A 27,382-nucleotide genomic window follows, 5' to 3' on the forward strand; every position below is an offset into this window, starting at 1 on the left:
CTTCTTACTTTCTTTTTAGAAGAACACATTTCTACCTTTTTTCCATTCGACAGAAATATTTTGAAATGTCTTTCTGACAGGTGGTCCCTCTTTCACTCTCCTACATTCAGGGTTTATTACCTTTTAAGATGTTTTAATCATTTTTTGTGGGGTCTCAGGAGGTGGTGAAGATGAGCACGTACTTGAGTTTTTATCCTGACCCAGAAATCTTAAAATATCTGAACAGTTTGAGGATTTTAGTAATGTTCTAGATACAAAGGAGATCATTTTAATAAACTGTTTGTTTTATAGTTTTCTTCTCTGGCTCTTAAGTGAAATTTTCGAGTCTAAGTTTTAGTTAGGATTCTTTTGGTCTGCGTAACAGGGTACCTATTAAAATTAGTGGCTCTACAGTCTCATTCCACAAAAAGTCTGGAAGTAGGCTCTCTCAGGGTGGATAAGTGGCTCGTGATGTCCTCAACGACCAGCCTTTGCTCTCATCATGCTCTGTCATCCTCATTTAGCCAGTGATGGCTTCCCTCACCTTTACAAAGTCCTCAGGTATCTGTATCTAAAAGCAGAAAGGGCGAAGGATTCTTTAAGTGCTCCACCAGGGAGGATAAAATGGGAGGCAGTGCCCAACATATTTCTTTCATGTTTTGTTGGCCAGTGGTGGGCTGTACACCCACCCTACCTGCAGTAGATTCTGAGCACTTAAGTGTCAGTGTCAATGAGGGGCTGAGCCTGTCAGCATAGATGCAGATTGTGGAAGGGCTTTTGGGTAAATAACTGGCAGGGTCAGCTATAGTTTGATATTTTCACTTCTTTTCAGTCTCTTTCACAAAGGACTTTTGTCTCCTTTTTTGCTACTTATTTCATTAGTTTCTCTAAGAAAAAAAATTAGCAAACAGCATAAAAAAATATTGACTCAGGTTATTTTTTGAGAAAACATGTGAATTTTGATAACTGTCATTATTAAATATAGCCCATTTCCAGTCATTTTTATACTTCTTATTTGGGTCTAAGCCTTAAGCTACATTTTATGGGCCATCTATGGAATAATTAAAATATTATACCCATCTAGATAGGCCGAGCGAGTTTAAAAGGGGAATGTGCTGTGGTGGGAAAAGACCAGATGCGGAGTCCTAAACTCTGTCTTCGCATGTTGCACCATTGACCAGTTGTGTTCTCTCCTTTGAATCTCACATCCTTCTACTGCAGCAAGAGTTGGTATGAGGCTCAAATGAGGTGGTGCTTGCGCAGTGCCTAGAATTATGCATGATGCACAATGCACTTGGTCGTTATCATCCTTAGGGATGTCTTCTAGACCAGGTCCTAGGTTTATGGAATTTTAGAGCTGGAGAAGCATTTTGAAATCCAATGTTTTCCTTATTTTAGAGATAGGAAACTGAAGCTCAGAGGCACACCAGCTTTCTGAGTCTTCACTGTCCTACCTGAGTACTTTAGAGCATGTGAGGATCACCCAAGCTGGTGGGTGGAAAAGCAGTTACAGGTGAATTGTTTAACATCATTCATACAATAGCTAATTGCCTTGACAGCTTAAAGACTTATGTATGATTTTATAAGGTAACTTTCTAGTCTGACAATAGAACAATTAATACTTTTTTCTTTCTTTTTGAAAATTTAGATGTATCCAGTTAAAACAGGCAATAGATGAAAATAAAAATGCTCTTCAAAAATTAAACAAAGTAAGTATTACAGTTAATGATATTACAAAAAAAAACCCTGGTTTTTATACAGTTGTTCTCATCAAGTGGGAATTCATTAGAGTGGGTAAGTCCCTGGATTTGCTTTATACTTCAAGCAAGTGGTGGTGAAGTCTAACTGTGATCAGTGCCAGTTTGCCCAACTGGCTTACTGAATATGTGCTTTAGAGCAGAAAAGCTGGGGCTCTGAATGCTGAGAAAAGTTCAGCTTTGGTGAATTTACCCAGCATAGAGGACCCAGAAAATCCAAGAAGAAGCTATTTTTATTTTTGTATTGTATAAGTTTTATGTTTTATAGTTTGGAGTTGTTTTAATTTTAATTACTCTCTGGGGAGAGTACATAATCTGGTCATAAGGGTAAGGTGTAGAGAAGCTTCTGATACATCACATGGCAGCTCTAATAACAGTGACTCTGCAGAAATAGGAGAAACTAGGATTAACTCTTGGAAATCCCTTCAGGATCTTCCCTTTTAGTATGAGCCTGAGCTTCAACTAGGTGTCCTGGTCCAGAAACTCACAGAACATTTTAAAGTGGAAGGCATCTAAAAGTCATCTCCCTACCTGCATGTGAGTGTCTGTATTTCAGTGATACAAAACTCTTGAATTTAGAAGGCAGGCTGACCCTAAATTTGAAATCTAATTATCCTGTTTCTCGGGTGAGGAAACTTGAGTCTCCCAAAGGTGAAGCAGCTTTCTTAATGTCTCACTGCCAATAAGTGGCAGAACTTGGGATTGACGCCCATCTTTTTAACTCCAAAGCCTATCTTCTGTCTAGAACCTATCTCTTACTCACTGTAGAGGGTCTGAAATAGCTAGCAAAGAAACTAAACAAAAAACCAACTAATATAACTTTATTTTTAACTTTGGGTTACATTTCAATATAATCTACATTTCTTTTCATTTTATGTCTCTAAGGTAGGCCTAGTCTCATGTTGACATTTACTTTGTCTTCTAGAACTTACCGGAGTGTTATTTCCCTTCTAAAATAAATATAATAGGAAACTGAAATTAAATTTTTCAGTGAAATAAACTTATATTCTCTCATAGGCTGATGAAACTGCACCCATCGGGAACTATAATCAGAAAAAAGAGGAGGAGCACAGTCTTTTGGATAAGCTTACCCACCAACTGCAAGAACTTGCTGTGTCCATAAGTAGAGAAAATATAACTGAGTATGCTTCTTTCCTTCCTTTCTTTCTCTCAGATATTATGTCACCCACACGTTGAATGTTTGACTCAAAATAAAGACATAGTAAGAGTATAGATACAAAGAAATGGTGATAGCAAGTATAATCAGCTGACATTTTATAGCATATAGTACAAAGTCTTAGACTGTATAAAAAATGTAAAGATATAGAAGTCATTACCTCTGTCTTAGGCAATTTATTATCTAGTTGGAGAAACAAAAGAGAGGTCTAAAAAACTCAACAAGTGTTACAAAATAAGGATGCCTTTAATGTTAGTATTGATACATAAAAAGAAATTATTTGGATGGTCTATTTGCTTCCTTTTTCCCTAAATATTCTTTAAAAACTGGAGGCAAAAATATGCATTGTTTTTCTGTTGTGGTATATGTTATTAATAGCCTTTGCAAAGTGGAAAGAAAACTTGATGGTATAAATAAACTCAATTTCTGGAAAGCAAAAAGGAAAAAATTAACTCCTTAGATTCTTCAAGTACTGTTGCCATACTTTCACACTATAGCTTAGGGGAAATGCTAAAGGATGTAGATCCAAGGATTCTAGAGTTCCCACTGATATCTAGTACAAAGTAGCTGGTTTTGGACTTAACCATCCTACCATAAAAACTATAAAATCAAAAACAAAACAAAAACTATAAAATCCAGATAAAATATACAAAACAGCTGGTCGAAGTCATTGAACATCAGCCAATCAGGGCTGATGTCCTTAATACAGGAAAACACAGGGACTAAGGTCTACATTCACCCAGACCCTATCTCTGGGGAAAATTTACAGGCTGTGGTACAGGAAGGTGGATCCTAAACAGGAAGCAGCAGTGTCACTGAGTTCAGGAGGCAGAAATCAAATTTTGGGGGTTCCTAAGGCCATTGGAACTTGTGGAGAGAAAGAAGGGTGTTGCTAGAGACAACTAGGAAAATCTAAATAGATTGCTGGGCTACACAGAGCATGATTCCAGAAGCACTGGCAGGAAGTACCTGCTAAGAGACTGAGAGCTTAAAAGATTCTGGAAGTCAAGCAATCCTGGAGAAATACTGAAATTTGTACCTAGTTAGAGTAATGAGACCTTGGTGAATGCTTCAGGCATTTAGTGGAGATCACAGAAGGCCTTAGTCATGCTGTCATTGTCATTGCTGTATTAGGAGTAATAAAAATACCATAATATTAAGAACTGTGGTCTTAAAGACTGAAGTAGATCTTGTCCAAGCCTATAACCAAACCTTAACAGAAACATGATGATTTAATGGTGTAACAGAATAAGATTCAACACTCTGTAAAGGAAGATGACATAATCCAAAGTCTCTAAATGTCTCATCCACAGTATCCACTAATAAAAGAACTACTAGAAGTACAAAAGAACAATCAGTAATTAAGTAAGAAGGCAGTAAATAAAAGCAGACTTAGATTTGAACTAGAAAAAAAAGTAGCTGACAGGAACTTCTAAATAATGATTAATTTGTTAAAGTAGAAGAAAAGATGGAAAATTACCCCATACACAAAGATAAATTCAAAATGGCTGAAAGAACTAAATGTGAGACAGGAATCCATCAAAATCCTAGAGGAGAACACAGGCAACAACCTTTTTGAACTTGGCCACAACTTCTTGCAGGATACATCTATGAAGGCAAGGGAAACAAAAGCAAAAATGAACTGTTGGGACTTAATCAGGATAAAAAGCTTCTGCGCAGCAAAAACAAACAAACAAACAAAAAAAAACAGTCAACAAAACTAAAAGACAAACGTACAGAATGGGAGAAGATACTTGCAAATGACATATCAGATAAAGGGCTAGTATCCAAGATCAATAAAGAACTTACTAAACTCAACACCCAAGAAACAAACAAGCCAATCATGAAATGGGCAGAAGACATGAACAGAAATTTCACCAAAGAAGACATACACATGGTCAACAAGCACATGAGAAAATGTTCTGCATCACTTGCCATCAGGAAAATACAAATCAAAACCACAATGAGATACCACCTCACACCAATGAGAATGGTGAAAATAACAAGACAGGAAACAACAAATGTTGGAGAAGATGTAGAGAAGGGGGAACCCCCTTGCACTGTTGGTGGAAATGCAAACTGGCACAGCCACTCTGGAAAACTGTGTGAAGGTTCCTCAAAGAGTTAAAAATAGAGCTATTCTATGACCCGGCAATTGCACTACTAGGTATTTACCCTAAAGATACAGATGTAGTGAAATGGCAGGACACCAGCACCCCAATGTTCTAGCAGCCATGTCCACAATAGCCAAACTATGGAAGAAGCCACAATGTCCTTCGACAAATGAGTGAATAAAGAAGATGTGGTATAAATATACAATGGGATATTACTCAACCATCAGAAAGGACAAATACCCACCATTTGCTTTGATGTAGATGGAACTGGAGGCTATTATGCTGAGTGAATAAGTCAGTCGGAGAAGGACAATCATCATATGGTTTCACTCATATGGGAAATATAAGAAATAGTGAAAGGAAAGGAGGGGAACTGAGTGGGAAAAATTAGAGAGGGAAACAAACCACGAGAGACTCCTAACTCAGAAATGAACAAAGGGTTGTGGAAGGGGAGGTCGGTGGGGGGTTGGGATAACTGGGTGATAACTGAGGAGGGCATTTGATGGGATGAGCATTGGGTGTTATACTATATGTTGGCAAATCAAACTTAAATAAAAACAAATGAAAAAAATAAAAAAAACAAAGCTTAAGAAAAGAAAAGAGGGATGAAATGGAAAAAAGTGGAATATTTTAAGAAACATCTAACATTGAACATTCTATAACTGTAAAATATCTGATGAGATAATGACTGAGAAATTCCTCAATCTGATTCAATATTGATTCAAAGAGGTGGAAAATGTCTTGTAATAAAGAAAAAAAATAATCAGTAGAAGCTCAGATGACCCAAATGTGAAAATTAGGAAACAAGAACAATTTGAAAACAATTGTTTTCAATTTCTTAAAGAATTTGTTGTAAAAGATGGATAGCTTGGATGGATAAGGAGGAATCAAGCAGAAAGGTGGCAGCTAACAAAATTTATAGCTTTAAATGCATACCTTAGAAAAGAAGAAAAATTGAGAATCAGTTATTGAAGTTTCCAACTTAAGAAAACAAAAGAACAAGAGATTAAACCCAAGGTAAGTAGATAGGAGGAAATAACAGAAATAAGAGCAGAAAACAGTAAATAATAAAAAGACTTACAGTAGATAATATCAACAAAACCAAAAGTTGGCTCTTTGGAAGAATTTATTAAATGGATAACTTCCTAGCAAGACTGATCAAGAAAAGAGAAAGGAAAACAGGAATAAAAACTAATCACTAGGGCAGCCCCCGTGGCTCAGCAGTTTAGCGCCGCCTTCAGCCCAGGGCCTGATCCTGGAGACCCCGGATCAAGTCCCACTTCAGGTTCCCTGCATGGAGCCTGTGTCTCTGCTCCACCCCCACCCCCCTCTGTGTGTGTGTGTGTCTCTCATGAATGAATAAATTTTAAAAAATCTTAAAAAAAAAAAACTAATCACTAGTGGTCCTACAGAAATTAAAAGGATGCTGTGACGATATTATGAACAACTTTATACCAATACATTTGAAAAACTAGATAATTTCCTTGAGAAATAAAAGGTACCTGATACAAGGTGAACAGAAAACAGTCCTGCTAAAATGTCCTCTAAAGAAGTTGAGTGTATAATTAAAAACCTTCCCACAGAATAAAACTGATAGAATTACTGCAAACATTTAAAAAAGAAATAATACTAGTATTACAAAATTTTTATATAGGATATTTCCCAAATCACTTTAAGAGCTTTTGATACCTTTGATATCAAAACCTGACAAGAATATTATATAAGAAAAAAAAAGAGGCCCTTATGAACACATGAACAAACCCGATATAAAATATTAGCAAATAGAATCCAGTGTCATATCAAAATGACAATACAGCATGACTAAGTGGAATTTAATCCAGAATGCAAGGTTACTTTAACGTTCAAAAATTAATAAGTGAAATTCACTCTTTTAGCAGAATGAGAAGAATCATGAATAATCATGTCAAGTTCCCATTATCCTTGGCAACATTTTAGAATAGTTGACTCATTTCTGTTACATTTTTCTATTACATTTAAGATATAAAATATGTGCAAAAGATCTCCTAAAAGAGGAAAAGGGTACATTGAAAATCAATATGACATATTTTATGAATTTTTATTCTTATAGTGTAAAAATTTTGTGGAGCTACTGTTTATGTTTAGGTCATTGTGATATGAGTGTGTCCTACAACTATTTTTTTAAATAAAATTTTTGTTTATTTGAGCAAGAGAGCGGGAGCAGCAGGGGGTAGGCAGAGGGAGAGAGAGAAACAGGCTACCCAGTGAGCGAGGCTCAGTGCTGGGCTCCACAATGGCTGGATCCCAAGACCCTGGGACCATGACCTGAGCTGAAGGCAATTGCTTAACTGACTGAGCCACCCAGGCACCCCTCTCCAGACCTAATTTGAAGCCTTTCCTGATCCCCACCCCATGCAGTATAGGTCAAGTGATCCTCTGTGTGTTTTCTTAGTATCCTGTGTATACCTCTAATGTACCTACCAAACCATATTGTAATTATCCACTTTCTAGATCGTCTCACTGTAAGCTCCTTGGGGACAGGGAATTGTTTACCTGGTTTACCTTTGTATCCACTGTGTTTGACATGGACCTGACATACATCATTATCACCGTCATAGCTGACTTCTATTAAAAAACTTGCGACTAGCAGGCACCGTTCTAAACCCCCTGCAAATTTGTAACTCATGTAATCTTCATGACAGTCCTGTGAGACAGATTCTATTATTACCTTCACTTTACCAATGAGAAATGGAAAACTTAAAAGAAGCTACTCAGCGAGGGGAAGACAGAGCCAGAATGGAAATTCAGAGCCTGTGCTCTAACCTCTGTGTTAAAGTGCTCAAGCAGCATTTGCTGAGTAAATGAATCCAAGATTTGAATACAGGTCCCATAGTCTCAGGTCCCTCAGCCTCAAGTCCCATGCATGCTCTGTCTGTCATATTAACTCCTTCACTGCTCAGTTCCTCAAGTCACATATTGTTAGCTAAATGGTAGAAACCATGAGTTGTGCTTTCTCCTTATTTCCCTTATTTGCCCAGTTCCAAATATGGGCAGGGTCTTCTCTGTGTAGAAGTTATACTTGATTCTTATATGTTATTTCAAGTGATCCTTATCATAGAACTACTTTTCACAGAATCAGGGCACTTACTGAAAGAGAGGATGATAACAAATCTGCTGACGAAGAGGAAGAAGCTGAAGAAGAAGATGAGGAGGAGGAGGAAGAAGAGAGTGAAGAAGGTGGTGGGGAGGAAGAAGAAACAGAAGAGGAAGAGGAAGAGAAACAGGAAAATGAATCCCACCACCCGGCAACAAGTAAAGAATACATTGCCGTTGGAGATTTTACTGCTCAGCAAGCTGGGGATCTTACATTTAAGGTAGAAACAAAACTAAAACCTGACCTAAGGATGAGTTTGCATGCCTGACAAAATAAGAAAACCCTGCCTATTTACCTGTATTGCACATGCTTGGTATTGTTTTTAAAGACTCAGTCTGTTTTAACAAAATAAGTAAAAATTATGATTTACAGGTACTAGTCATGTGAAATTATGTTATCAAAGTTACCTGGTAGGAAGATGGTGAAATGCTATTCTGTTTTTGAAAATAGTTTCAGTGGTGATTATTCCTAATTTGGGGGTAAATTTTAATTTAAAATTTTTTACTTTGTTTTGATTTAAGAAAAGGGAAATTCTCCTTATAATTGAAAAAAAACCTGATGGTTGGTGGATAGCTAAGAATGCTAAAGGAAACAAAGGTCTCATTCCCAGAACCTACGTGGAGGTTAGTCTTTATTGTTTATTCTTTCCCTTTTTTCTCTTCTCAAAACTTTTTTCCATTAAAATTTTTTTCAAAACTTGTCTTCATTTTTAATAAAATATTAAGTTGTATTCTTTGATCATTTGGCTAGTGAATGACTTGAGATACAGAATTTACTAAAATTTTAGATGGACAGAGCATGGGAAAAATCTTGTGTGTTAACAGTCCTGGAGACCTATGAAGTGCTGGGATATTTGTAGGTGAGACCTAGAATGTTTGACACAAAGTGCTTTGTGGATTGATACTGTTCATAAAAATCAATAAGTTTAAAAAAATTAAAAAAAAAATAAAATAAAATAAAGGGATCCCTGGGTGGCGCAGCGGTTTGGCACCTGCCTTTGGCCCAGGGCGCGATCCTGGAGACCCGGGATCGAATCCCACATCAGGCTCCCGGTGCATGGAGCCTGCTTCTCCCTCTGCCTGTGTCTCTGCCTCTCTCTCTCTCTCTCTCTCTCTGTGACTATCATAAATAAATAAAAAAAAATTAAAATAAATAAATAAATAAAAATCAATAAGTTTATTATTTGTTGTCAAACAAAGCCACAGTTAACTTTGTGTTAACTTCCACTAAAATATGATCCCTTACTAGAATGTACACATACTATATAAGTGTGTTTGAAGCCTATTTTTTAATATTTCATTATATAGCATGGTCATTGTATTTGCCAATATATATTGATATCTGTCTGGATCAGCGCTATCCAATAGAAAAAGAGTGCAAACTACAAATGTATTTACAATTTTCCCATAACCACTGAGATGTCTTCTTTTTCTGATACCACTTCTAACGTTAATTGTATGATTTTTCTCTAACACCAAATATGTGTCATTTTTCTGCACCAGTTCTCTAAAACCAATCAGGTGTCCAGCAGTTCAACTCAATTCTGACACTAACTCCTGGAGTTAGCATAGACCCCTCAAGCTAAAGGCTCACCCCACTAGCTGCCCTAATTCAGATGCCAGTCACAAGTCCCAGGGGCCACTTGTACTTCTGAGTGACCCCCTGTGAACTCAGTTCCCATATGCCTCTTCAGTTTTGGTAATTTGCTAGAGGGACTCACAGAACTCAGGAGAACGCCTTGCTTGTGTTTACCAGTTTATTAGAAAGGCTACAGCTCAGGAACAGCCAAATGGGAGATGTGGCTAGGGCAAGGTATTGGAAGATGGAAGACTCCTTCCATGCCCCCTCTGGGCACCCCCCTCCCAACACTGAGCACAGCACTTATATGTGGTCACCAAGCTGGAAGGCTCCCTATCCCCTGTCTTTTAGAGATTTTTATGGAGGTATTAGGTGTGATGGATTAAGTGATTGGCCATTGGTGATTGAATTCAGTTTCTTGCTCTTTTATGCTCACTGAAGGTGAGAAGGGTGGTAGTGGTGGTGCCCTGAAAGTTCTAACCCTCTAATCACATCATTGGTTCCTTTGCACTCCATTACCTCCCCCCACTCCATTACCTCATTAGCATAAACTCAAGTCTGGTTGAAAGGGGCTTATTATGAATAATATATAAGACACTCCTGGGACGCCTGGGTGGCTCAGCAGTGAGCGTCTGCCTTCAGCTCAGAGCATGATCCCCAGATCCTGGGTCAAGGCCCACATCAGGCTCCTTGTATGGAACCTGCTTCTCCCTCTGCCTATGTCTCTGATTCTCTCTCTCTGTGTCTCTCATGAATAAATAAATAAAATACTAAAAAAAAAAAAAAAAAGACACTCCTATCACTCAGTAAATTCCAAAAGTCTTAGGAACTCTTGCCAAGAACTGGGAATAAAGATAATATATATAAATATAAATAAATATATATTTTTTTTATTATACCACATGCATTTTTAAAAAAGGATAAAAACAGGTGACATTATTTTTAATAATCTATATTACTTATATCAAAATACTATCATTTCAATCTATTAATATTTTTTAAATTTTTCTTTTTTTTTAACCAATTCTTCAAATTCTAGTGTGTACTCTACACCTAAATAGCACATCTCAGTTTGAACTAATCACACTTCAAGTAGCAATAAGCCACACATGGCAAATGGCTGCCATATTGCACAGTTCAGGTTTAAATCATCCTTTTCAATGGTAGCATAGTAGTATTCCAATTTCATGTAGATGGACATGTTGTTTCCAACCTATAAGAACTATAAATTATGTTGCATGGAGCTATAGTTAGCTTCTACTAAGAGATACAAAAGGTCCCCCCAAATAGTGGCTTAAATAAGGTAGATGCATATTTCTCTTGTGCATGGAGTAAGTGTAGGGGGAGGCAGTGGTGAAGGCCCCATCTAATATTTTACTCTATACTAAAGTGGGAGTCAGATCTTCCAAGGGCTATCTCTCTCTCTCTCTTTTTTTTTTCCCCCCAAGGGCTATCTCTTTAGTGTACGTTGGTTGCTAGATCTTCTAATGATTTCAAGAAGCAAAAGAAGGGGAATAAGATGTCTAAAGGCATGAGCTGCTACCTTTTTAAGATGGTTTTCTGGAATTTACACAAAGAACTTCTGGTGGTATCACCTTGATCAGAATTGAGTCTCCTGGTAACACGCAGCTGTAAGGAGGGTTTGGAAAATGTAGACTTTTAGCTGGCTTATTGCTAAAATCAGAAATTCTGTTAGAAAAGAAGTGGTCGAGGTTAAGTGGTAGACAATCAGCAACCTGTGTTGTGATCATTCCACACAGACATCTTTGTAGATTTGTCTGATTTATTCCCCTCAGATAAACTCCTAGGTGCTCGTTGCTGGTTCAAAAGATTTATACCTTTATATTTTGATTTAGTTTGCTATTTTGCCTTTCAGAGAAGTTATATTTATTTGTACTCCCACCCCCAGCGTGTGAGAATACTTGTTTCCCCATACTATGTGCCAGAGATGGCTGCCACCAATCTTTTTGCCAGTGTGGTAGGCCAAAAGAGGCTCATTTTTGTTTTGATTTATATTCATTGTACTGCTAATAAGATTAAACATCATTTCATACACTTTATGACCATTTCCACATCTTTGTAAATTGCTTTTTTTCAGTTTTTTGACCATTTTTAAAGAGATTTTTTAAAATGTATTGATTTATAAGAGTATTATAAGATTTTCAGAATAAAGGTATTAACTCTTAAAAATCTGTGACAGAAAAAAAAAATTAAAAAAAAATCTGTGACAGATATCTTCTTTGTTGACTTTTAGACATGGTTATTTTTTTATGTTGCTAAGTCTGTCAGTGTTTCCATTTATGATTTTTGGTTTGGATATTACAATTGGAAAGGACTTCCCCATCTCAACATTATTTTCTTCTAACACAGTTCTTTTATTTCTATCTTCTTTTTTATTCATTCCAATAAATTCCATTTGGAATTTATTTTGATTAAACTTACTCTCTACCTCTATCATTGTAATCTTTGCAAATAGTGAAGTTATCAACAATGTGTTGGAATCTTTTTCCCACTGATTTTTGATATACCCATTGTATACATTCCCATCTATAGTTGAGCCTTCCTGAAAGTATTTTTATTGGTTGATTTTTGCATTAGGTAAAAAGCATTTCATATTTCAATAATTTTCAGCCCTATAATAAAGAAGAAGGTCAAGACACAAGTGAAGAAGAAGACAGTGAAGAAGATGTAGAAGTGGGAGACCAAACAGCAGGAGGGGAAGAAGTTAAACAAAGGTAAAAGGTGTGAGAGGATAGCACAGTGAGTTTAAGAAAACTCTTTATTTTTCCTATTGTAAATAATTCCAGAATTTCTTGAAACAGAGGCAACTTGGCAATTTGAGAACAGTGCTTTTCATGTTACTGTTTGCTTAAAGATCAGTACTACTTTAATTTCATGATTATTTTTAGTGCATGATCTTATTCTATCTTGGTTTCATTTAGAGACTTCTAAGTTTTTATAACTTATTAACAATTAAGTACTCTGTTCTTTTATTAAGGACACTCCCAAAATGAGTAAATAGGCATGAGCTATCTGTGCACTCACCTTGCTGTTTTGCCCCCCAGAACTGATTCTCACTGGAGCGCTGTCCAAAAAGCTATCTCAGAGGTTGGTATCACCTGTTCTGTTAAAGATGTCATGTTTTGTTACCTAATAGTTCTGATAGAGTTCAGATTCCAAACAGACTTTGGAAGATAGCTTCGGATCTTAAACAGGGTACAGGGCATGGGAGGTACAGAGCATAATATATATGGTTCTGGTTTAATAAGCCTATGCTCCAAGTAATATTTCTCCTTAGGCCTTTTTTTTTAAGATTTTATTTTTATTTATTCATGAGAGACACAGAGAGAGAGGGAGGGAGGCAGAGACACAGGCAGAGGGAGAAGCAGACTCCATGAAGGGAGCCCGACGTGGGACTCGATCCCGGGTCTCCAGGATCACACCCTGGGCTGAAGGCGGCTCTAAAACGCTGAGCCATCCGGGCTGCCCACCTTAGGCCTTTTCTATATAAAGAGTAGATTTGTAGGGCTTACAACTATCTCTTATTGATTCTGCCTGAATTTTCTACCATTTGGGTAAAGACTGATGTTAAATTTCGGTTAATATGAAAAATTCCAAAAAGCTCAAAAAAGTAAGAAATTATCCATATTCCTATCATATAAAAAAGTTATATAACAATATGAAAATCTACTCCTTCCCTCCCAAAAATAATCACCGCTAATTGTTTAGTAAATACCCTTTCTGACCTTTTACCCTACTTACTGCTAACATGGACATGCTCGTGTGTGTGTGTGTATGTACACACATACAAAAAAGTCATGAGTTCTTCAGTGTGTATCAGTTTATGATGTTAACTTAATGGTTACATGGCAGTGCATGTAGAGTGGGACAGGAATAGGGACATTTTAATGAAAGATGTTCAGGAAGCTCCTGGTCTGGAACACAGAGCTCTGCCCACTGGGCTCTGCAGGGGGCTGTGTCCTTGGAAGAGCCTAGAATTCAGTGATGGATGGCATCCTTGGGAATTTGGGGTTAAATTATGTATTTGCCCACTGAAGTCTGATGTTCGTGTTTCCCTTTTTTGGCTTGTAGTTGCTATAGCAATAAGAGAAAATATTATGGAGATAGCATGAATGAAAACAAACAACTCCGTTTTGTCCTTTACTATCTTCAGCAGATAAACACTGTTGATGTGTTAACCACAATGGGAGCTATTCCTGCAGGATTCAGGCCTTCCACACTCTTCCAGCTTCTGGAGGAAGGTAATAGTTTCTGTGAGCCACCACATACTTGTAGTTAAGCAGTCAGGTTTTATGTCTACTTTTATTGTTTTAGCCAAAACAAGTTGTTTAAAAAGATGTTGAGGGATCCCTGGGTGGCGCAGCGGTTTGGCGCCTGCCTTTGGCCCGGGGCGCGATCCTGGAGACCCGGGATCGAATCCCATGTCGGGCTCCCGGTGCATGGAGCCTGCTTCTCCCTCTGCCTATGTCTCTGCTTCTCTCTCTCTCACTGTGTGCCTATCATAAATAAATAAAATTAAAAAAAAAAAAAAATAAAAAATAAAAAATAAAAAGATGTTGAATATCACATCTCTTTGGTACTCATCTATTTCTTCATCCTTCTTTTTTTTTTAATTTTTATTTATTTATGATAGTCACACAGAGAGAGAGAGAGAGAGAGAGGCAGAGACACAGGCAGAGGGAGAAGCAGGCTCCATGCACCAGGAGCCCAATGTGGGATTCGATCCCGGGTCTCCAGGATCGTGCCCTGGGCCAAAGGCAGGCGCCAAACCACTGCACCACCCAGGGATCCCTATTTCTTCATCCTTCTATGACAGTGGAGGAAGGACCCTGATCCTGTTAGATGCCAGTCTGTTTACCTGTGCTCTGGCTTCTAGCCCCTTTACCTTTTTTTTTTTTTAAGATTTATTTATTTATTTGACAGAGAGAGAGCACAAGCAGGTGGAGTGGCAAGCAGAGGGAGAGGGAGAAGCAGGCTCCCCGCCTCACTCGCAGGGCACTTGATGCCAGTCTTGATCCCAGGACTCTGGGATCATGACCTGAGCTGAAGGCAGACGTTTATTGAACTAAGTCACCCAGGCGCCACTGGACCCTCTGCTTTATTTCAAAAATATGACTTTTTAAATTATGAGCCTTTTTGTGTATCTTCAGCCCGCCCCCACTTCCAAAGCCTCCCTTTCTCTCCTTTTCTTCACAGAAAGACTTCTGAAAAATTATTATCCATTTGCATTCTGTTTTCTTATTCATTCTTGATTTCTCCGTACTTAACAACATTTGTCATGAGCTTGTTACAGAGAAATGATGTTAGAGGAGGATCTCCTGTATATCCTGAGTTGTTGAATCGTCTGTTGTAAGGGCTGCTTTGAGGTTCCTTTGCTGGGAAGGCTTAGAAGAGCCTTCCCAGCCTTCCCTGAATGCCCAGCTCCTTCTCATCCTTTGCATCCCAGAAGTTTCCATCTACCCAGAGATGCCTTCTTTGAGTAATGTAGTTTCCCCATACACCCTTCCATTTCAGCACCCTCTATGGATATAAGTTAGTTTATAATTATTTTATTCTCTCATCTACTTATTTTTTGAAATTATTTCCCCTACTCAACTGTAAACTAATGAGGGCAGGGGCTGTATTTCTCTGATTCACCTGTGTATTTGCAGGTCCTAGCAGAGTACCTTGCACATAGTGGGAACTCAGAAAAGATTTCTCAAATGAATAAGTGATTTTATGATCAGCATTCTTCATAACTAAAGTATTGGGAAACAGTGTAACAATGGTTTTGTGTCAAGAAGTGAAATTAATAATTATGTATTTTTCTAAAAAGTGTTTACACATTTTCTGCATTTCATAATAATATTTGAATGGATCATCTTCATCACAGGGCACATTATTGGCTTAAAGTCTTTAAGATCTTTCTTAAAGCTGCTTTAAGATCAGCTCTATGTGCTTCTATCTTTCCTTTTTCTACTGTTGTTCTTATGGGTAAGTAAATCTCCATTGGCATATCTGTCTTAGAATGCAAGTTCTTGGTAAGGAACTTGACATTTTGGATGCCTGTTTCCTAAATTTGTCGCATAACATCATACATTTTGGCTTTGGATTTCATTCCTTTCTTTGTAAGAAAATAAAAGAAAAATTATTTTTTCAGGGAATCAGTTTCGAACAAGTTACTTCTTACAACCAGAGCTCACTCCTTCACAACTAGCCTTCAGAGATCTAATGTGGGATGCTAAAACCGGCACTGTGAGTATGGTTGTTATCAGTAAAATTATACCTTTCCAGATTTTGTTATGGTTGTAAGGATACAAATAACTTGTAAATTGATTAATGTATTCTAGAAAATTAAAAAATTATTTCTGTATTTTAATTTTTAAATACTCAGTGATAGTTTCATTGCTAAGACAATGAAATGCTAAGACAATGAAACTGTTGCTTTCTTCTCCCATTGTTACAAAGGAAGTAATACTAGGTATCTCTCATACTCATTCTTTGCATCTATAAAAAAGGAAATGATAATAATACTAACATACAGTTATTGTGACAAATTACATCGTGTGTGGAGGGCTTAGAACAGTGTCTGGCACATAATAACTCAGTAAATGTTAGCTGATATCAATAGTAGTAGTAGTAACTTTTTTTTATTAGGTAGGAATGAGGAATTTGGAAGTCTTTTATGATTATAGTTTTTTTCAAAGGAGCTTAGAGTAAAAGATTCCTGGTATCCCGAGTACTTGAAGTAGGAAATACTCTTGATATTTAATTCTACTCTCCTCCTTTTAAGCAGATATGAACCACATTAGAGCACATCACTTCCCTTCCTGTTTACCTCCTGCCTTTTCTCCCTTTTTCTGTCAGAGTCTCAAGGGAAGAATAAGAGGACCAGTGTGGTCAGGTATTGTGGGGAGAGGTGGTATAAAATTTTCCCCTCTCAACCTGAACATTCCCTGGGACCTTCTTACTGTGAAGTATCTTTTATTACAAGTCAGTAAAAATGTTGTATTTGGCCTGCTTAGTGTACTAGTACTTGAATAAATGGCATTCAATTTTATGAATTTGTACCCAGAGAACTAAATATTTAGCTCTCATTTCTTTTTTTTTTTTTTTTAAGATTTTATTTATTTGAGAGACATAGAGAAAGTGGCAGAGACATAGGCAGAGGGAGAAACAGGCTCCCTGCGAAGATCCTAATGTGGACTCGATCCCAAGACCCTGAGATCATGACCTGAGCTAAAGGCAGATGTTCAACCACTGAGCCACCCAGGTGCCCCTAGCTCTCATTTCTTAAATTAAAAATGTGACAAGCTGTTAGATATTGTCTTATTTTTTCAGTGATATAAAGTCTTTAAATGAAAAGGCTCATGACCATAAAGCATAATGTTAAGAGTTGAAGATATTTTTCAGGGATGCCTGCCTTCGGCCCAGGGCATGATCCTGGAGTCCTGGGTTTGAGTCCCACATCAGGCTTCCTGCATTGAGCCTGCTTCTCCTCTGTCTGTGTCTCTCATGAGTAAATTAATAAAATCTTTAAAAAAAAAGTTGAAGATATTTTTCGATAAGAAACCTGAGTGCCACTTTATTGTACTTTATATAGTTCAGAAACTATACTTGTGAATTAGAACTGAAAAACCCTATCCAATGGTCAATGCATTCTCTATCAAAGTATCTGTGAGAGGGATGCCTGGGTGGATCAGCAGTTGAGTGTCTGCTTTCGGCTTGGGGTGATCCCGGGGACCCGGGATGAAGTCCCACATCAGGCTCCCTGCATGGAGACTGCTTCTCCCTCTGCTTGTGTCTCTACCTCTCTCTCTGTCTCTCATGAATGAATAAAGTCTTAAAAGTGTATACATCTGTGTAAGAAGCCAAGGAGCAGTTTAGGTAAATGCTTAGAATTAAAACAAAGAGGGTCCAGCTGGATAATAGTAATGCCAGGTGTCATTGGTTATTATGCTGTGGTGACCTTCTACACTTACCCACATTGTATAAGAATGAGCTGTAAGAATGAACCTGGAACGCAGTGTTTCCATAGTTGAGTCATCCGTTTTACCTGACTATACTGACTTTTTTCTTTATGATTTTTATGTATTTACCCCCAAAATGCAAATATTTCAAATATAAAGATTTCTGAAAAATTTATGTAAGGTTTTTATTTAAGTGTGCAGACTATTGAAACTTTTTTGTGTACATTACTATATAATTTTCATCCTTTTTTATTCTGCATACATTTTAAGTATTTATAAAAGATGCTTTGAAAGTAAATTTGTCTTATAAGCCATAAAATAAACCTTTTTTCTAACTAATTTCTCTCTTAGATTAGATCAAGACCAAGTCGTGTTTCATTCATTCTGACTCTCTGGAGCTGTAAAATGATTCCTCTTCCAGGAACGAGCATCCAGGTTCTCAGTAGACATGTACGCCTGTGTCTGTTTGATGGTAACAAGGTGAGCTTACTGAGGAGTAAATCAGTTCACATCAGTCTGGAGAAATGTTTTGTTAAAGCCACATAGTAAACATGTACTGCATGGGGTATGTCTGTTTCTCTCTCTCTCACTCTCTCTCAATTTCTCTCTCTCTTTGTATGTATGTGTATACTTATAAAATAATATGTGGTAGAATGCAAACCATAAGGGTTCTGATGACATAGGCTTAATTCCTGGCTCTTTCAGTTGCTAAGTGCATGATACTGGTAAATGTATCCCAATTAACTACTCTGAAGCCTTAGATTTCTCACTTACAAAAAAGGTACTGATGCCTATCTTCTAGTATTATATATAGTTAAGGTTTTGAGTGTACAGAGTATTGCATACCTATATAACATATACCCAAATCAAGATATAGAGCATTACCATCACCTTACAAAGTTTTTTTTTTTTTGGTCCTTTTCCATTTTACTATTCCCTGACTCCTAAGAGGATATTTTTTACCCAATACCAAGCAAAGAATCTAAATGACGCTTAAAAAATTAACTGATTTGCTTGTGAGATACAGCTTAAATACAGTGCTTAGCTAGAAATTTGTAGTTTTAACTGCATAAACTAGACAAGAAAAAAGATTTAAAATCAGTGAGCTACCAACTCTAAGCTACCAACTCAAGAGACTGGAAAAGGAATAACAACTTAAACCAGAAGGAAGTAGAATGGTGGAAATATTAGAGATAAGAGTGAAATTTAATGAAAAAAAAAAACTTAAATAAAACAAACCAAATTAAAAATGCCAAAAAAGAGTAGAATTTAAAGATATATAAAACAGATGAACAAGAGAGAAATTTTTAAAAGGCAAAAGTTTATTCTTTGGGAAGGTTAGTAAAATTGAAAAATGCCTCATAACACTGATAAAGAAATTTTAAAAAGAAAGAAAAAGATAATGAACAATCAATATCTGATGTGAAAATGGAGACCTCACCACAGATCTACAGACATTAAAAGGATGATAAAGAGATATCATAAATATCCTTATGCCAATAAATTTAACATAGATAGATAAATTCCTTGAAACTGTCATTTACCGAAACTGACATAAGAAGAAATAGAAAAGTTATAACCTCTGTTTAAAAAATTGAAAATGTAATTAAATATCTTCCAACAAAGAAAACTCTAGGCCCAGATGGTTTCACTGGTGGATTTCTCCAAACATTTAAGCAAGAAATAACAACAATAGTACATAAACTCTTCCAAAGAACAGATAAAAAGAAAATGCTTCCCAACTCATTTTATAAGACCAGGAAAAACATGATACCAAAATATGACTAGACATCACAAGAAAGAAAAATTTTAAGACCAGTTTCCTTCATGAATATTGACACTAAAATTATAAACAAAATATTAGCAAATTGAATCTTGCAATATATTAAAAAAAAACCTCCTAATTGGAGTTTGTTCCAAGAATTCAATTGTATACACCTGTGTAACCAACATTGAATTAACTCTTGAAAATAGATCATCGTAATTTGCCGTATTAACAGAACTAAAGTAGAAAAGTCATGTAATCATCTCGAGATATAGAAAAGGCATTTGTCAAATTTCAACACCCATTCATGATTTTTAAAAAATTCTTAACAAACTAGGAACAGAAGGGAATGTCCTCAAATTGGTAAAAGGCAACAAGAGAAAACTAAAGCTGACATCATCACACCTTGTGGTGAAATTTTGAATGCTTTCCCCCTAAAATCAGTCACAAATCAAGGATGTCCAAGAAATAAAAAGATAACTCAATTTTTTAAATTGACATGACTTGAACAGACACTTAAATATACGAAAAACTAAGAGACACAAAAAGATATATATAACATATAAGAAGTCCTCAGGGAAATACAAGTTAAAACCACAGTGAGAGGGATCCAACCATATGTTATGTATAAGAAACCCTCCGTAAGTATAATAAATATAGGCAGGTTAAAAGTAGAAGGATGAAAAAGGTAGACCATTCAAAATATAGTAATATTCAGAACAAGGAAGATTACCAAGAATTGGTATACCTGGGTGGCTCAGAGGTTGAGCATCTGACTTTGGCTCAGGGCATAATCCCTGAGTCCTGGGATTGAGTCCCACACTGGGCTTCCTGCATGGGGCCTGCTTCTTCCTTTGCCTATGTCTCTGCCTTTCTCTCTCTGTCTCTGTCTCTGTCTCTGTCTCTTGTGAATAAATAAAATCTTTTTTAAAAAAGAGAGATGAAAGGAGAAACAGGCAAAGCCATAGTTATAGTTGAAAACCTTAACTTCTCTCTCAGTGATCTGTGGGACAAGCAGACAGAAAATTAGTAAGTATATAAGGGAATTAACACCATCTACAAACTGGATCTAATAGAAATTTGTGCAACAGTTCACCTAAAAATAATAAAATACTCATTCTTTCAAGTGCATATGGAACATTTATCAAGAGAGATTACCCTGAACAAATTAAAAGAATTGAAGTGATACAATGAATGGTCTTTGATTATGTAGAATTGAATTAGAAATCAGTCACAGAAAGATAACTGAAAAAATCCTTAAATACTTAGAAATTAATGGATTAAAAGACAGTTTCAAGGGAAATTAGAAAATAATTAGAACTAAACAAAAAATGAAAATGTGTCATATAATTTGTAGGTTGTTAATAAAGGATGACTGAGAGGGAAATTTACAGCACTACGTACATTAGAAAAGAACTTTCAGATTGACAGTCTAAGCTCCCTCCTGAGAAGGTGATGCTTGGGTTGAGATCTATGGATGAATAGGCCTTAAGAGGGTGAAGGGAAACGGGAAGTGTAAACCTGGCCAAAGGAGCAAAACAGGCAAGGGGCTTAGAGGGAAAGGACTTGGGGAAGGCCAGTGTGGCCAAGTGAGAGAACAAGAGGGAGTGTAGGATGGAATGAAATAGGAGACGTCAGGAAGGAGTATAGTGTAAAACACTAGATACACCATGATGTAAGGGAGTTTTGTCTTCATCCTAAAAACAGGGCAAGTCTTTGGAGGAAGTGATAATAGTTTAGATTTCTGCTTTAGGAATATCTCTGACTCTTCTTTGGAGATGAATTAGAAGGGGACCGACCAGAAGGGACATGAGTCGACCATTTAGAGGCTGTGACAGTGTGGTAGTCAAAGGGCAGCAAGCATCACCTCCAAAAAAACAAAATCTGGAGCCATTTGTCCCAGATTAACCCTAGTTACACCAGCTTGATGTAAGACACTGACCAAATTACTTGGCCTTGCTCTCTTTCCCCTTTCTTATCTGGCACACATCTCTTAGGGTCTGTGTGAGGATGAAATGAGTTAATATAATCAGTAAAACACTTAGAACATAGTAAAACATGTTAAGTGTGGCTAGATGAGATATGAGGCTAAGAACTTAAACTAGGGAAGTGGAGATGGATATGAGAACTATGGCCAAAGGGATATTTAGATTGTAAAAACCACAATTTAGTAATGCCTTGGAAATGGTGGGTGAGGAAGAGTGGGGTGTCAAACATGACATCTATCTGGATGGATGGCAGTGACATTCAATGAGATAGGGAGCTTTGAGAGCTGATCAGATTTGGAGGAATTTGTGGGTTTAGCTTAGCTCGTGCTGGGTATACTTGTAGCTCCCAATGCCTTTCTTCCTTTCTGTACTTTGTTTCTGTAATCCTCCCTCATTTCTACATACCCTGCACAAAGCCACCACTATTAATAAGCCAGTAGGTGTCATCGGTGACCAAGAAAAGATGAATTGCCTTCTTTGCTCAGATCTGATTTGATACTTTACCTCTCCCTATTCTCATATATGAGAACCTAAAGATTGGATTTTATTTAAATAACATATTGAGGGATCCCTGGGTGGCGCAGCGGTTTGGCGCCTGCCTTTGGCCCAGGGCACGATCCTGGAGACCCAGGATCGAATCCCACATCAGGCTCCCGGTGCATGGAGCCTGCTTCTTCCTCCGCCTGTGTCTCTGCCTCTCTCTCTCTCTCTGTGACTAACATAAATAAATAAAAATTAAAAAAAAAAATAACATATCGGAATAATAGAAGTGATTCATTTAAAAATAATAGAAGTGGGGACACCTGGGTAGCTCAAGTGGTTGAGTGTCTGCCTTTGACTCAGGTTGTGATCCTAGAGTTCCAGGATCGAGTCCCACATCAGGCTCCTCCATGGAGCCTGCTTCTCCTCCCTCTGCCTATGTCTCTGCCTCTCTCTGTGTCTCTCATGAATAAATAAATAAAATTAAAAAAAAATAATAGAAGTGAACTTATGTAACTAACTTATGTTGGATTTCCAGCTGACAAGTTTTAGAAGATACTTAATAGGTACACAAATACTCATTGCTATTTACCTAATAGTGCTTCCCTAATTACAAATAAAAAGCTTTATTGTTAAAACTCTATATTACTGAGAACCACATCAAAACACAGTCTTATATTTACTTCAACAATCAAGCATAATTTAAAAAAAAAAAACAATCAAGCATAATTTATAAACCTCAAGAGAAAATCTGTTGTATTTACTCTTACTTTTACTCTTTTCATTGTTCTTCCTTCCTGGTGTTCAAAGATTCTTTCTTAACATATCCTTTCTGTTTAAAGAATTCCCTTTAACCATTCTTCCTGTTGGCTACAAATTCTCTTAATTTTTCTTTATCCAAGGATGTCTGTTTCCCCTTCACTCCTGAAGAATATTTTCAATAGGTATGGAATTTTGGTTTGGCACTTTGTTTTTGTTTTTTTGTTTTTAGCATTTGAGAAATATTGTTTCACTTCCTTCTGTGGTTTCTGATGAGAAATCCACTGTCACTACAATTAGTGGCCTCTTATTGATTAATCTAGGTGTTATTTCTTCACTGCTTTCAAAATATATGTGTTTAATTTTTGTACTTGGGCATGGAATCCTTGGGTTTATCCTGTTTAAGATTTGCTGAGCTTATTAAACTGTAGATTTGTGTCCTTTGCCAAATTTGGGGATATTTTAGGCATTATTCTCTTGAATACTTTTCTAGCTCCAGACTCTTTTCTGGGACTCTGATGACATGAACTTGAGATCTTTTGTTGTAATCCCACCAGTTCCTGAAGCCCTGATTATTTTTTTCCATCGATTTTATCTTAGTTGTTCAGAGTGCATAATTTCTATTTTCCTATCTTCAGGCTCACTGATTCTTTTCTGTCTTTCTTATTCAGCATTTGAGTCTGTCCAATGAGTTGTGTTTGTGCACATGTGTGTTTTTTATTATGATTATTGTATTTTTCAATTCTATGATTTCCACTAGGTTCTTCATTTTTATCTTCTATTTCTTTGTTGAGATTTCCTTATTTCTTTCTTGAGACTTTGTATTTCTTTCTGTATTTTAAATTTGTTTCAGACATGTCTGTAGTTGGCTTACTAAAGTATTTTTAGAAGTCCACTTTAAAATGCTTGTCAGGTACCATTAAAAAAAATTAAAAAATAAAAATAAAAATAAATAAAATGCTTGTCAGGTAATTCCAACATTTGTGTCATCTCAGTGTTAGTGTCTGTTGATTGTCTTCTCATTCACTTTGAGATTTTCCTGATTCATAGTATGATGAGTGGTTTTTTATTGTATCTTAGACAATATTGTATCTTAAACATTTTGGGTGTTAAGAATTTCTGGATCTTATTTTAACTTCCATTTTAGCAGGCCTCTGACACCATCCTGTCAATGGAAGGTAGGTGCCACCTACATTGGGCCCCAGCCTACTTAAAAAAAAGTAAAATAAAAAATAAGATGAATCAAGGGATGGATAGATAGATGATAGATTATATATGTGATAAAGCAAGTATAGTAAAATGTTAATGGTAGAATCTAGTTGATGTGTATATGGGAGTTCACTGTATGTTTCTTTTAACTTGTCTGATATGTTTGACAGATTTCAGAACTACCACCATTATATATTTCACCCTTTTAAAAAATACATCAAAAACCCTTAAGTACTCATTAAGAAATAATACACCAACTAATTACCCATCTGTTTTGCCAATAATAAGAGAAAATAGAGGGCAAGCCTAAATCTCACATTTCAAATCTTTCTTATATAATTAGACCATTATAATTTTTCAATTTGTTTACTTGTTTCCTTTTACATCTGTTTTATACTCCCATCTTCTTTTTATTGGAATTAGCAATATTAAAATATGAACTATTTCAAGTACAAAGCAATGTGCAAAGCATGACATAACAGACACCCATGGCCTTATCACCTAGTTCTATTGAAGCTCCCCAGTTTGTGATAGGTACTTTGACTTTTAAGATAAAAAATAATTGCTTTGCGCTCAAATTTTTTGTAACCTTAAGACTTCTCTTTCTCTCTTTTTAAATATTTATTTATTCATGAGAGACACACAGAGAGAGGCAGAGACACAGGCAGAGGGAGAAGCAGGCTCCCTGGGAGGAGCCCGATGCAGGACTTGATCCCAGGACCCTGAGATCATGACCTGAGCTCAAGGCAGACACTCAACCACTGAGCCACCCAGGTGCCCCAAGACTTCTCTTTAAAAATAGTCTATTGGGGGCCTGGGTGTGGCTCAGTTGGTTAAGTATCTGCTTTCTGCTTGGGTCATGATCCCAGGGTCCTGGGATTGAGTCCCACATTGGGCTCCCCACAAGGAATCTGCTTCTCCCTCTGCCTAGGTCTCTGCTTATGTCCCTGCTCAGTGGGGAGCTTGCTTCTCCCTCTCTCTCTACCCCTACCCCCCTGCTCGTGCACATTCTCTCTCTCTCTCACTGTTGCTTTCTCTGTCTCAAATAAATAAAATCTTTTAAAAAATAAAAATAATAAAGAGTCTAATTAATTTAAAAATAAATGCTGCAAGCCCAACATGGGGCTTGACCTGGTGGCTTGATCCCAGGACCCCCCAGTCATGACCTGAGCTGAAGGCAGACACTTAACTGACTGAGCCACTCAAGTACCCCCAAATTTTTAATTTAATTTAAGTGATTTAAAGTTAAATTTAAATAGTTACATGTGTCTAGTGGTTACTGTATTGGATGGTACAGTTCTGGAAGATTTCTCTGTTCACTTCTTTATATTATCATTAACTTGTTTCTCCATTTATCTTCCTTCTGCCTTATTATTTCCTGAAAATTAGCTAGTTTGGGTAGCTATAATGAATTGGAATATTTTTCCTCTTATATTTTCTAATTGGTTATGATTGATGCATAGAAAGCTTTTGTCGTCTGGAAGTTGATCATGTATCCCTAAAATTTACTGAAATTGCTTATCATATCTAGTACCTTTAAAATATAGTGTTACTTTTTATAGAGTCTCAGACTTTTTATGTGTACATTTGTATTGCCTGCAAATAAAGACAGTTTTGTCTCTCCCATTTTTATTTCATATCCTTTTGCTATCTTACTGTTTTGGCCAGGGACTACCAGAAGGACTGCCTTGTAGTCTTCTTGATTTACATGTAAATACATCTGAAAATTCACCAATAGGATATTTGTTACAAGTTGTTGATAGGTACCCTTTCTTAGGTTAATTCTCTTCTGCTCCAGGTTTTCATATTTACAAGTGAATGTTGAATTTTAGCAAATCATTTCCTGCATCTATTGAGATGATCATTTGATTTTTTTTCCTTTAATTTGTTAATGTAGTGTACCACAATAATGGATTTTCTGATATTGAGACATCCTGGGATAAACTCTTCTTGATTATAAACTTTTTATTTTATTTAAAAAGAAAACCATTGCTGAATTAGGTTCACTAATATTTATTTGGGATTTTTGCATTACTATTCATAAATAAAATAGGCTTATAACTTTCTTTGTGTTGTCCATATCTGGATTGAGTAAATAATATTAGATGAGCCTCATTTATTATAATACCCGTATATTTGGACTTACTTCTTTTATTGGTGTTGGTGTCTTTTCTGTTTATCATCTTTTTGCTTTTTTCTGTTTCTGTCATCTGTTGAAATATTGTTGTCTGTGTTCTGTTTTTTTCTACTTTTGGTTTGAAATCTATAGATTATATTTCCGTTATTTAAGTGGTTACTTTTCAATTTTTAACATACCTATTTAGCTATAACTTGTTCTCATAAATCTAAAATTATCCTGTATTTGTCTTCCTCCTTAACACAGCCACCTGGGTGGCTCAGCAGTTGAGCATCTGCCTTCGGCTCAGGGCCTGATCCCAGTATCCGGGATCAAGTCCCACATCGGGCTCCCTGTGAGGAGCCTGCTTCTCCCTCTGCCTGTATCTCTGTCTCTGTCTCTGTGTGTGTGTGTGTGTCTCTCATGAATAAATAGATAAAATCTTTAAAAAATAAAAAAATTTTTAAATTTTTATTTATTTTAGAGAGAAGGAGCAGGGGGAGGGGCAGAGAGAGATGGAGAGAAATCCCCAAGCAGACTACCACCACCACACACACACATACACACACACACTAAACATGAAGCCCAGGCCTTGATTCCAGGACCCTGAGATCATGACCTGAGCCCAAATCAAGAGTCAGATGCTTAGGCGACTGAGCCACCTAGGCACCCCTAGAAGTGGTGATGTTTTTAGAGAGCTCTCTACAGTATGATCTCATATAAGAAAATCTCATTTCAGGTTCTGAGCAACATTCATACAGTCAGAGCCACATGGCAATCTAAAAAGCCCAAAACATGGACCTTTTCTCCCCAGGTAAGGAATCTGCTAAGGTGAATGGAATAAAACATGAACATCTTTTACCTGTTAAGTGTTATGCAGTTTAATTTCTGAAGCAAAACTGTCTATGTATATCTCTCAAATAACATATTTATGTTAAGCACAAGATATATGGGGCCAGATTTGGATCTTTACATGATTTAATGTTCTTTGAGGACTTTGATAAAAATTACTTTTGTTTCTGACTCATCAGAGTTACAATTCTTATGAATCATCTTATTCAGTGGATTTTGGGGTTCAATTCTAGGAAATGCCCTCTGATGAAAATGAAAACAAAAAGATAAATTTAGGAAGTGTTTTTCACAAATGAAATCAACTGTGCTAATGAGAGCTGTGCTTTCTTCAGATGAAATCAAGGGTGACGCCCGGGGCTGGTACTTTACACCCAGGCACTGTCAAGCCTGGAACAAGAAAAGACTGGAATGAGGTTAGGTGGGTTCAAACCACTGAGTCCCTATGACATAGATGTTAGTGAACATGAAGATTTTATATCTTGATGTTCTTGTTATAATATTGTCT

At 36.7% G+C, this 27,382-nt stretch overlaps 1 protein-coding gene across 3 annotated transcripts in view; it reads left to right on the top strand.

Moving 5' to 3' along the window:
- NPHP1 (nephrocystin 1) overlaps positions 1-27,382 on the top strand; it is a 59,243-nt gene that overhangs the window by 5,452 nt on the left and 26,409 nt on the right. The window contains exons 3-12 of one of the 3 annotated variants that reach the window (XM_041757283.1): positions 1,628-1,688; positions 2,754-2,878; positions 8,140-8,380; positions 8,682-8,783; positions 12,370-12,473; positions 12,804-12,846; positions 13,916-14,000; positions 15,899-15,993; positions 18,060-18,188; positions 26,765-26,839. In XM_041757283.1, coding sequence (XP_041613217.1) covers positions 1,628-1,688; positions 2,754-2,878; positions 8,140-8,380; positions 8,682-8,783; positions 12,370-12,473; positions 12,804-12,846; positions 13,916-14,000; positions 15,899-15,993; positions 18,060-18,188; positions 26,765-26,839 — 1,060 coding nt within the window. Of the gene's footprint in view, positions 1-1,627; positions 1,689-2,753; positions 2,879-8,139; positions 8,381-8,681; positions 8,784-12,369; positions 12,474-12,803; positions 12,847-13,912; positions 14,001-15,898; positions 15,994-18,059; positions 18,189-26,764; positions 26,840-27,382 lie in introns of all 3 variants that reach the window. The other 2 variants (XM_041757282.1, XM_041757284.1) reach the window with 2 other exon arrangements.

This window comes from Vulpes lagopus, chromosome 5 (assembly GCF_018345385.1).
Source record: "Vulpes lagopus strain Blue_001 chromosome 5, ASM1834538v1, whole genome shotgun sequence".
In the NCBI taxonomy this organism is placed as follows: domain Eukaryota; kingdom Metazoa; phylum Chordata; class Mammalia; order Carnivora; family Canidae; genus Vulpes; species Vulpes lagopus.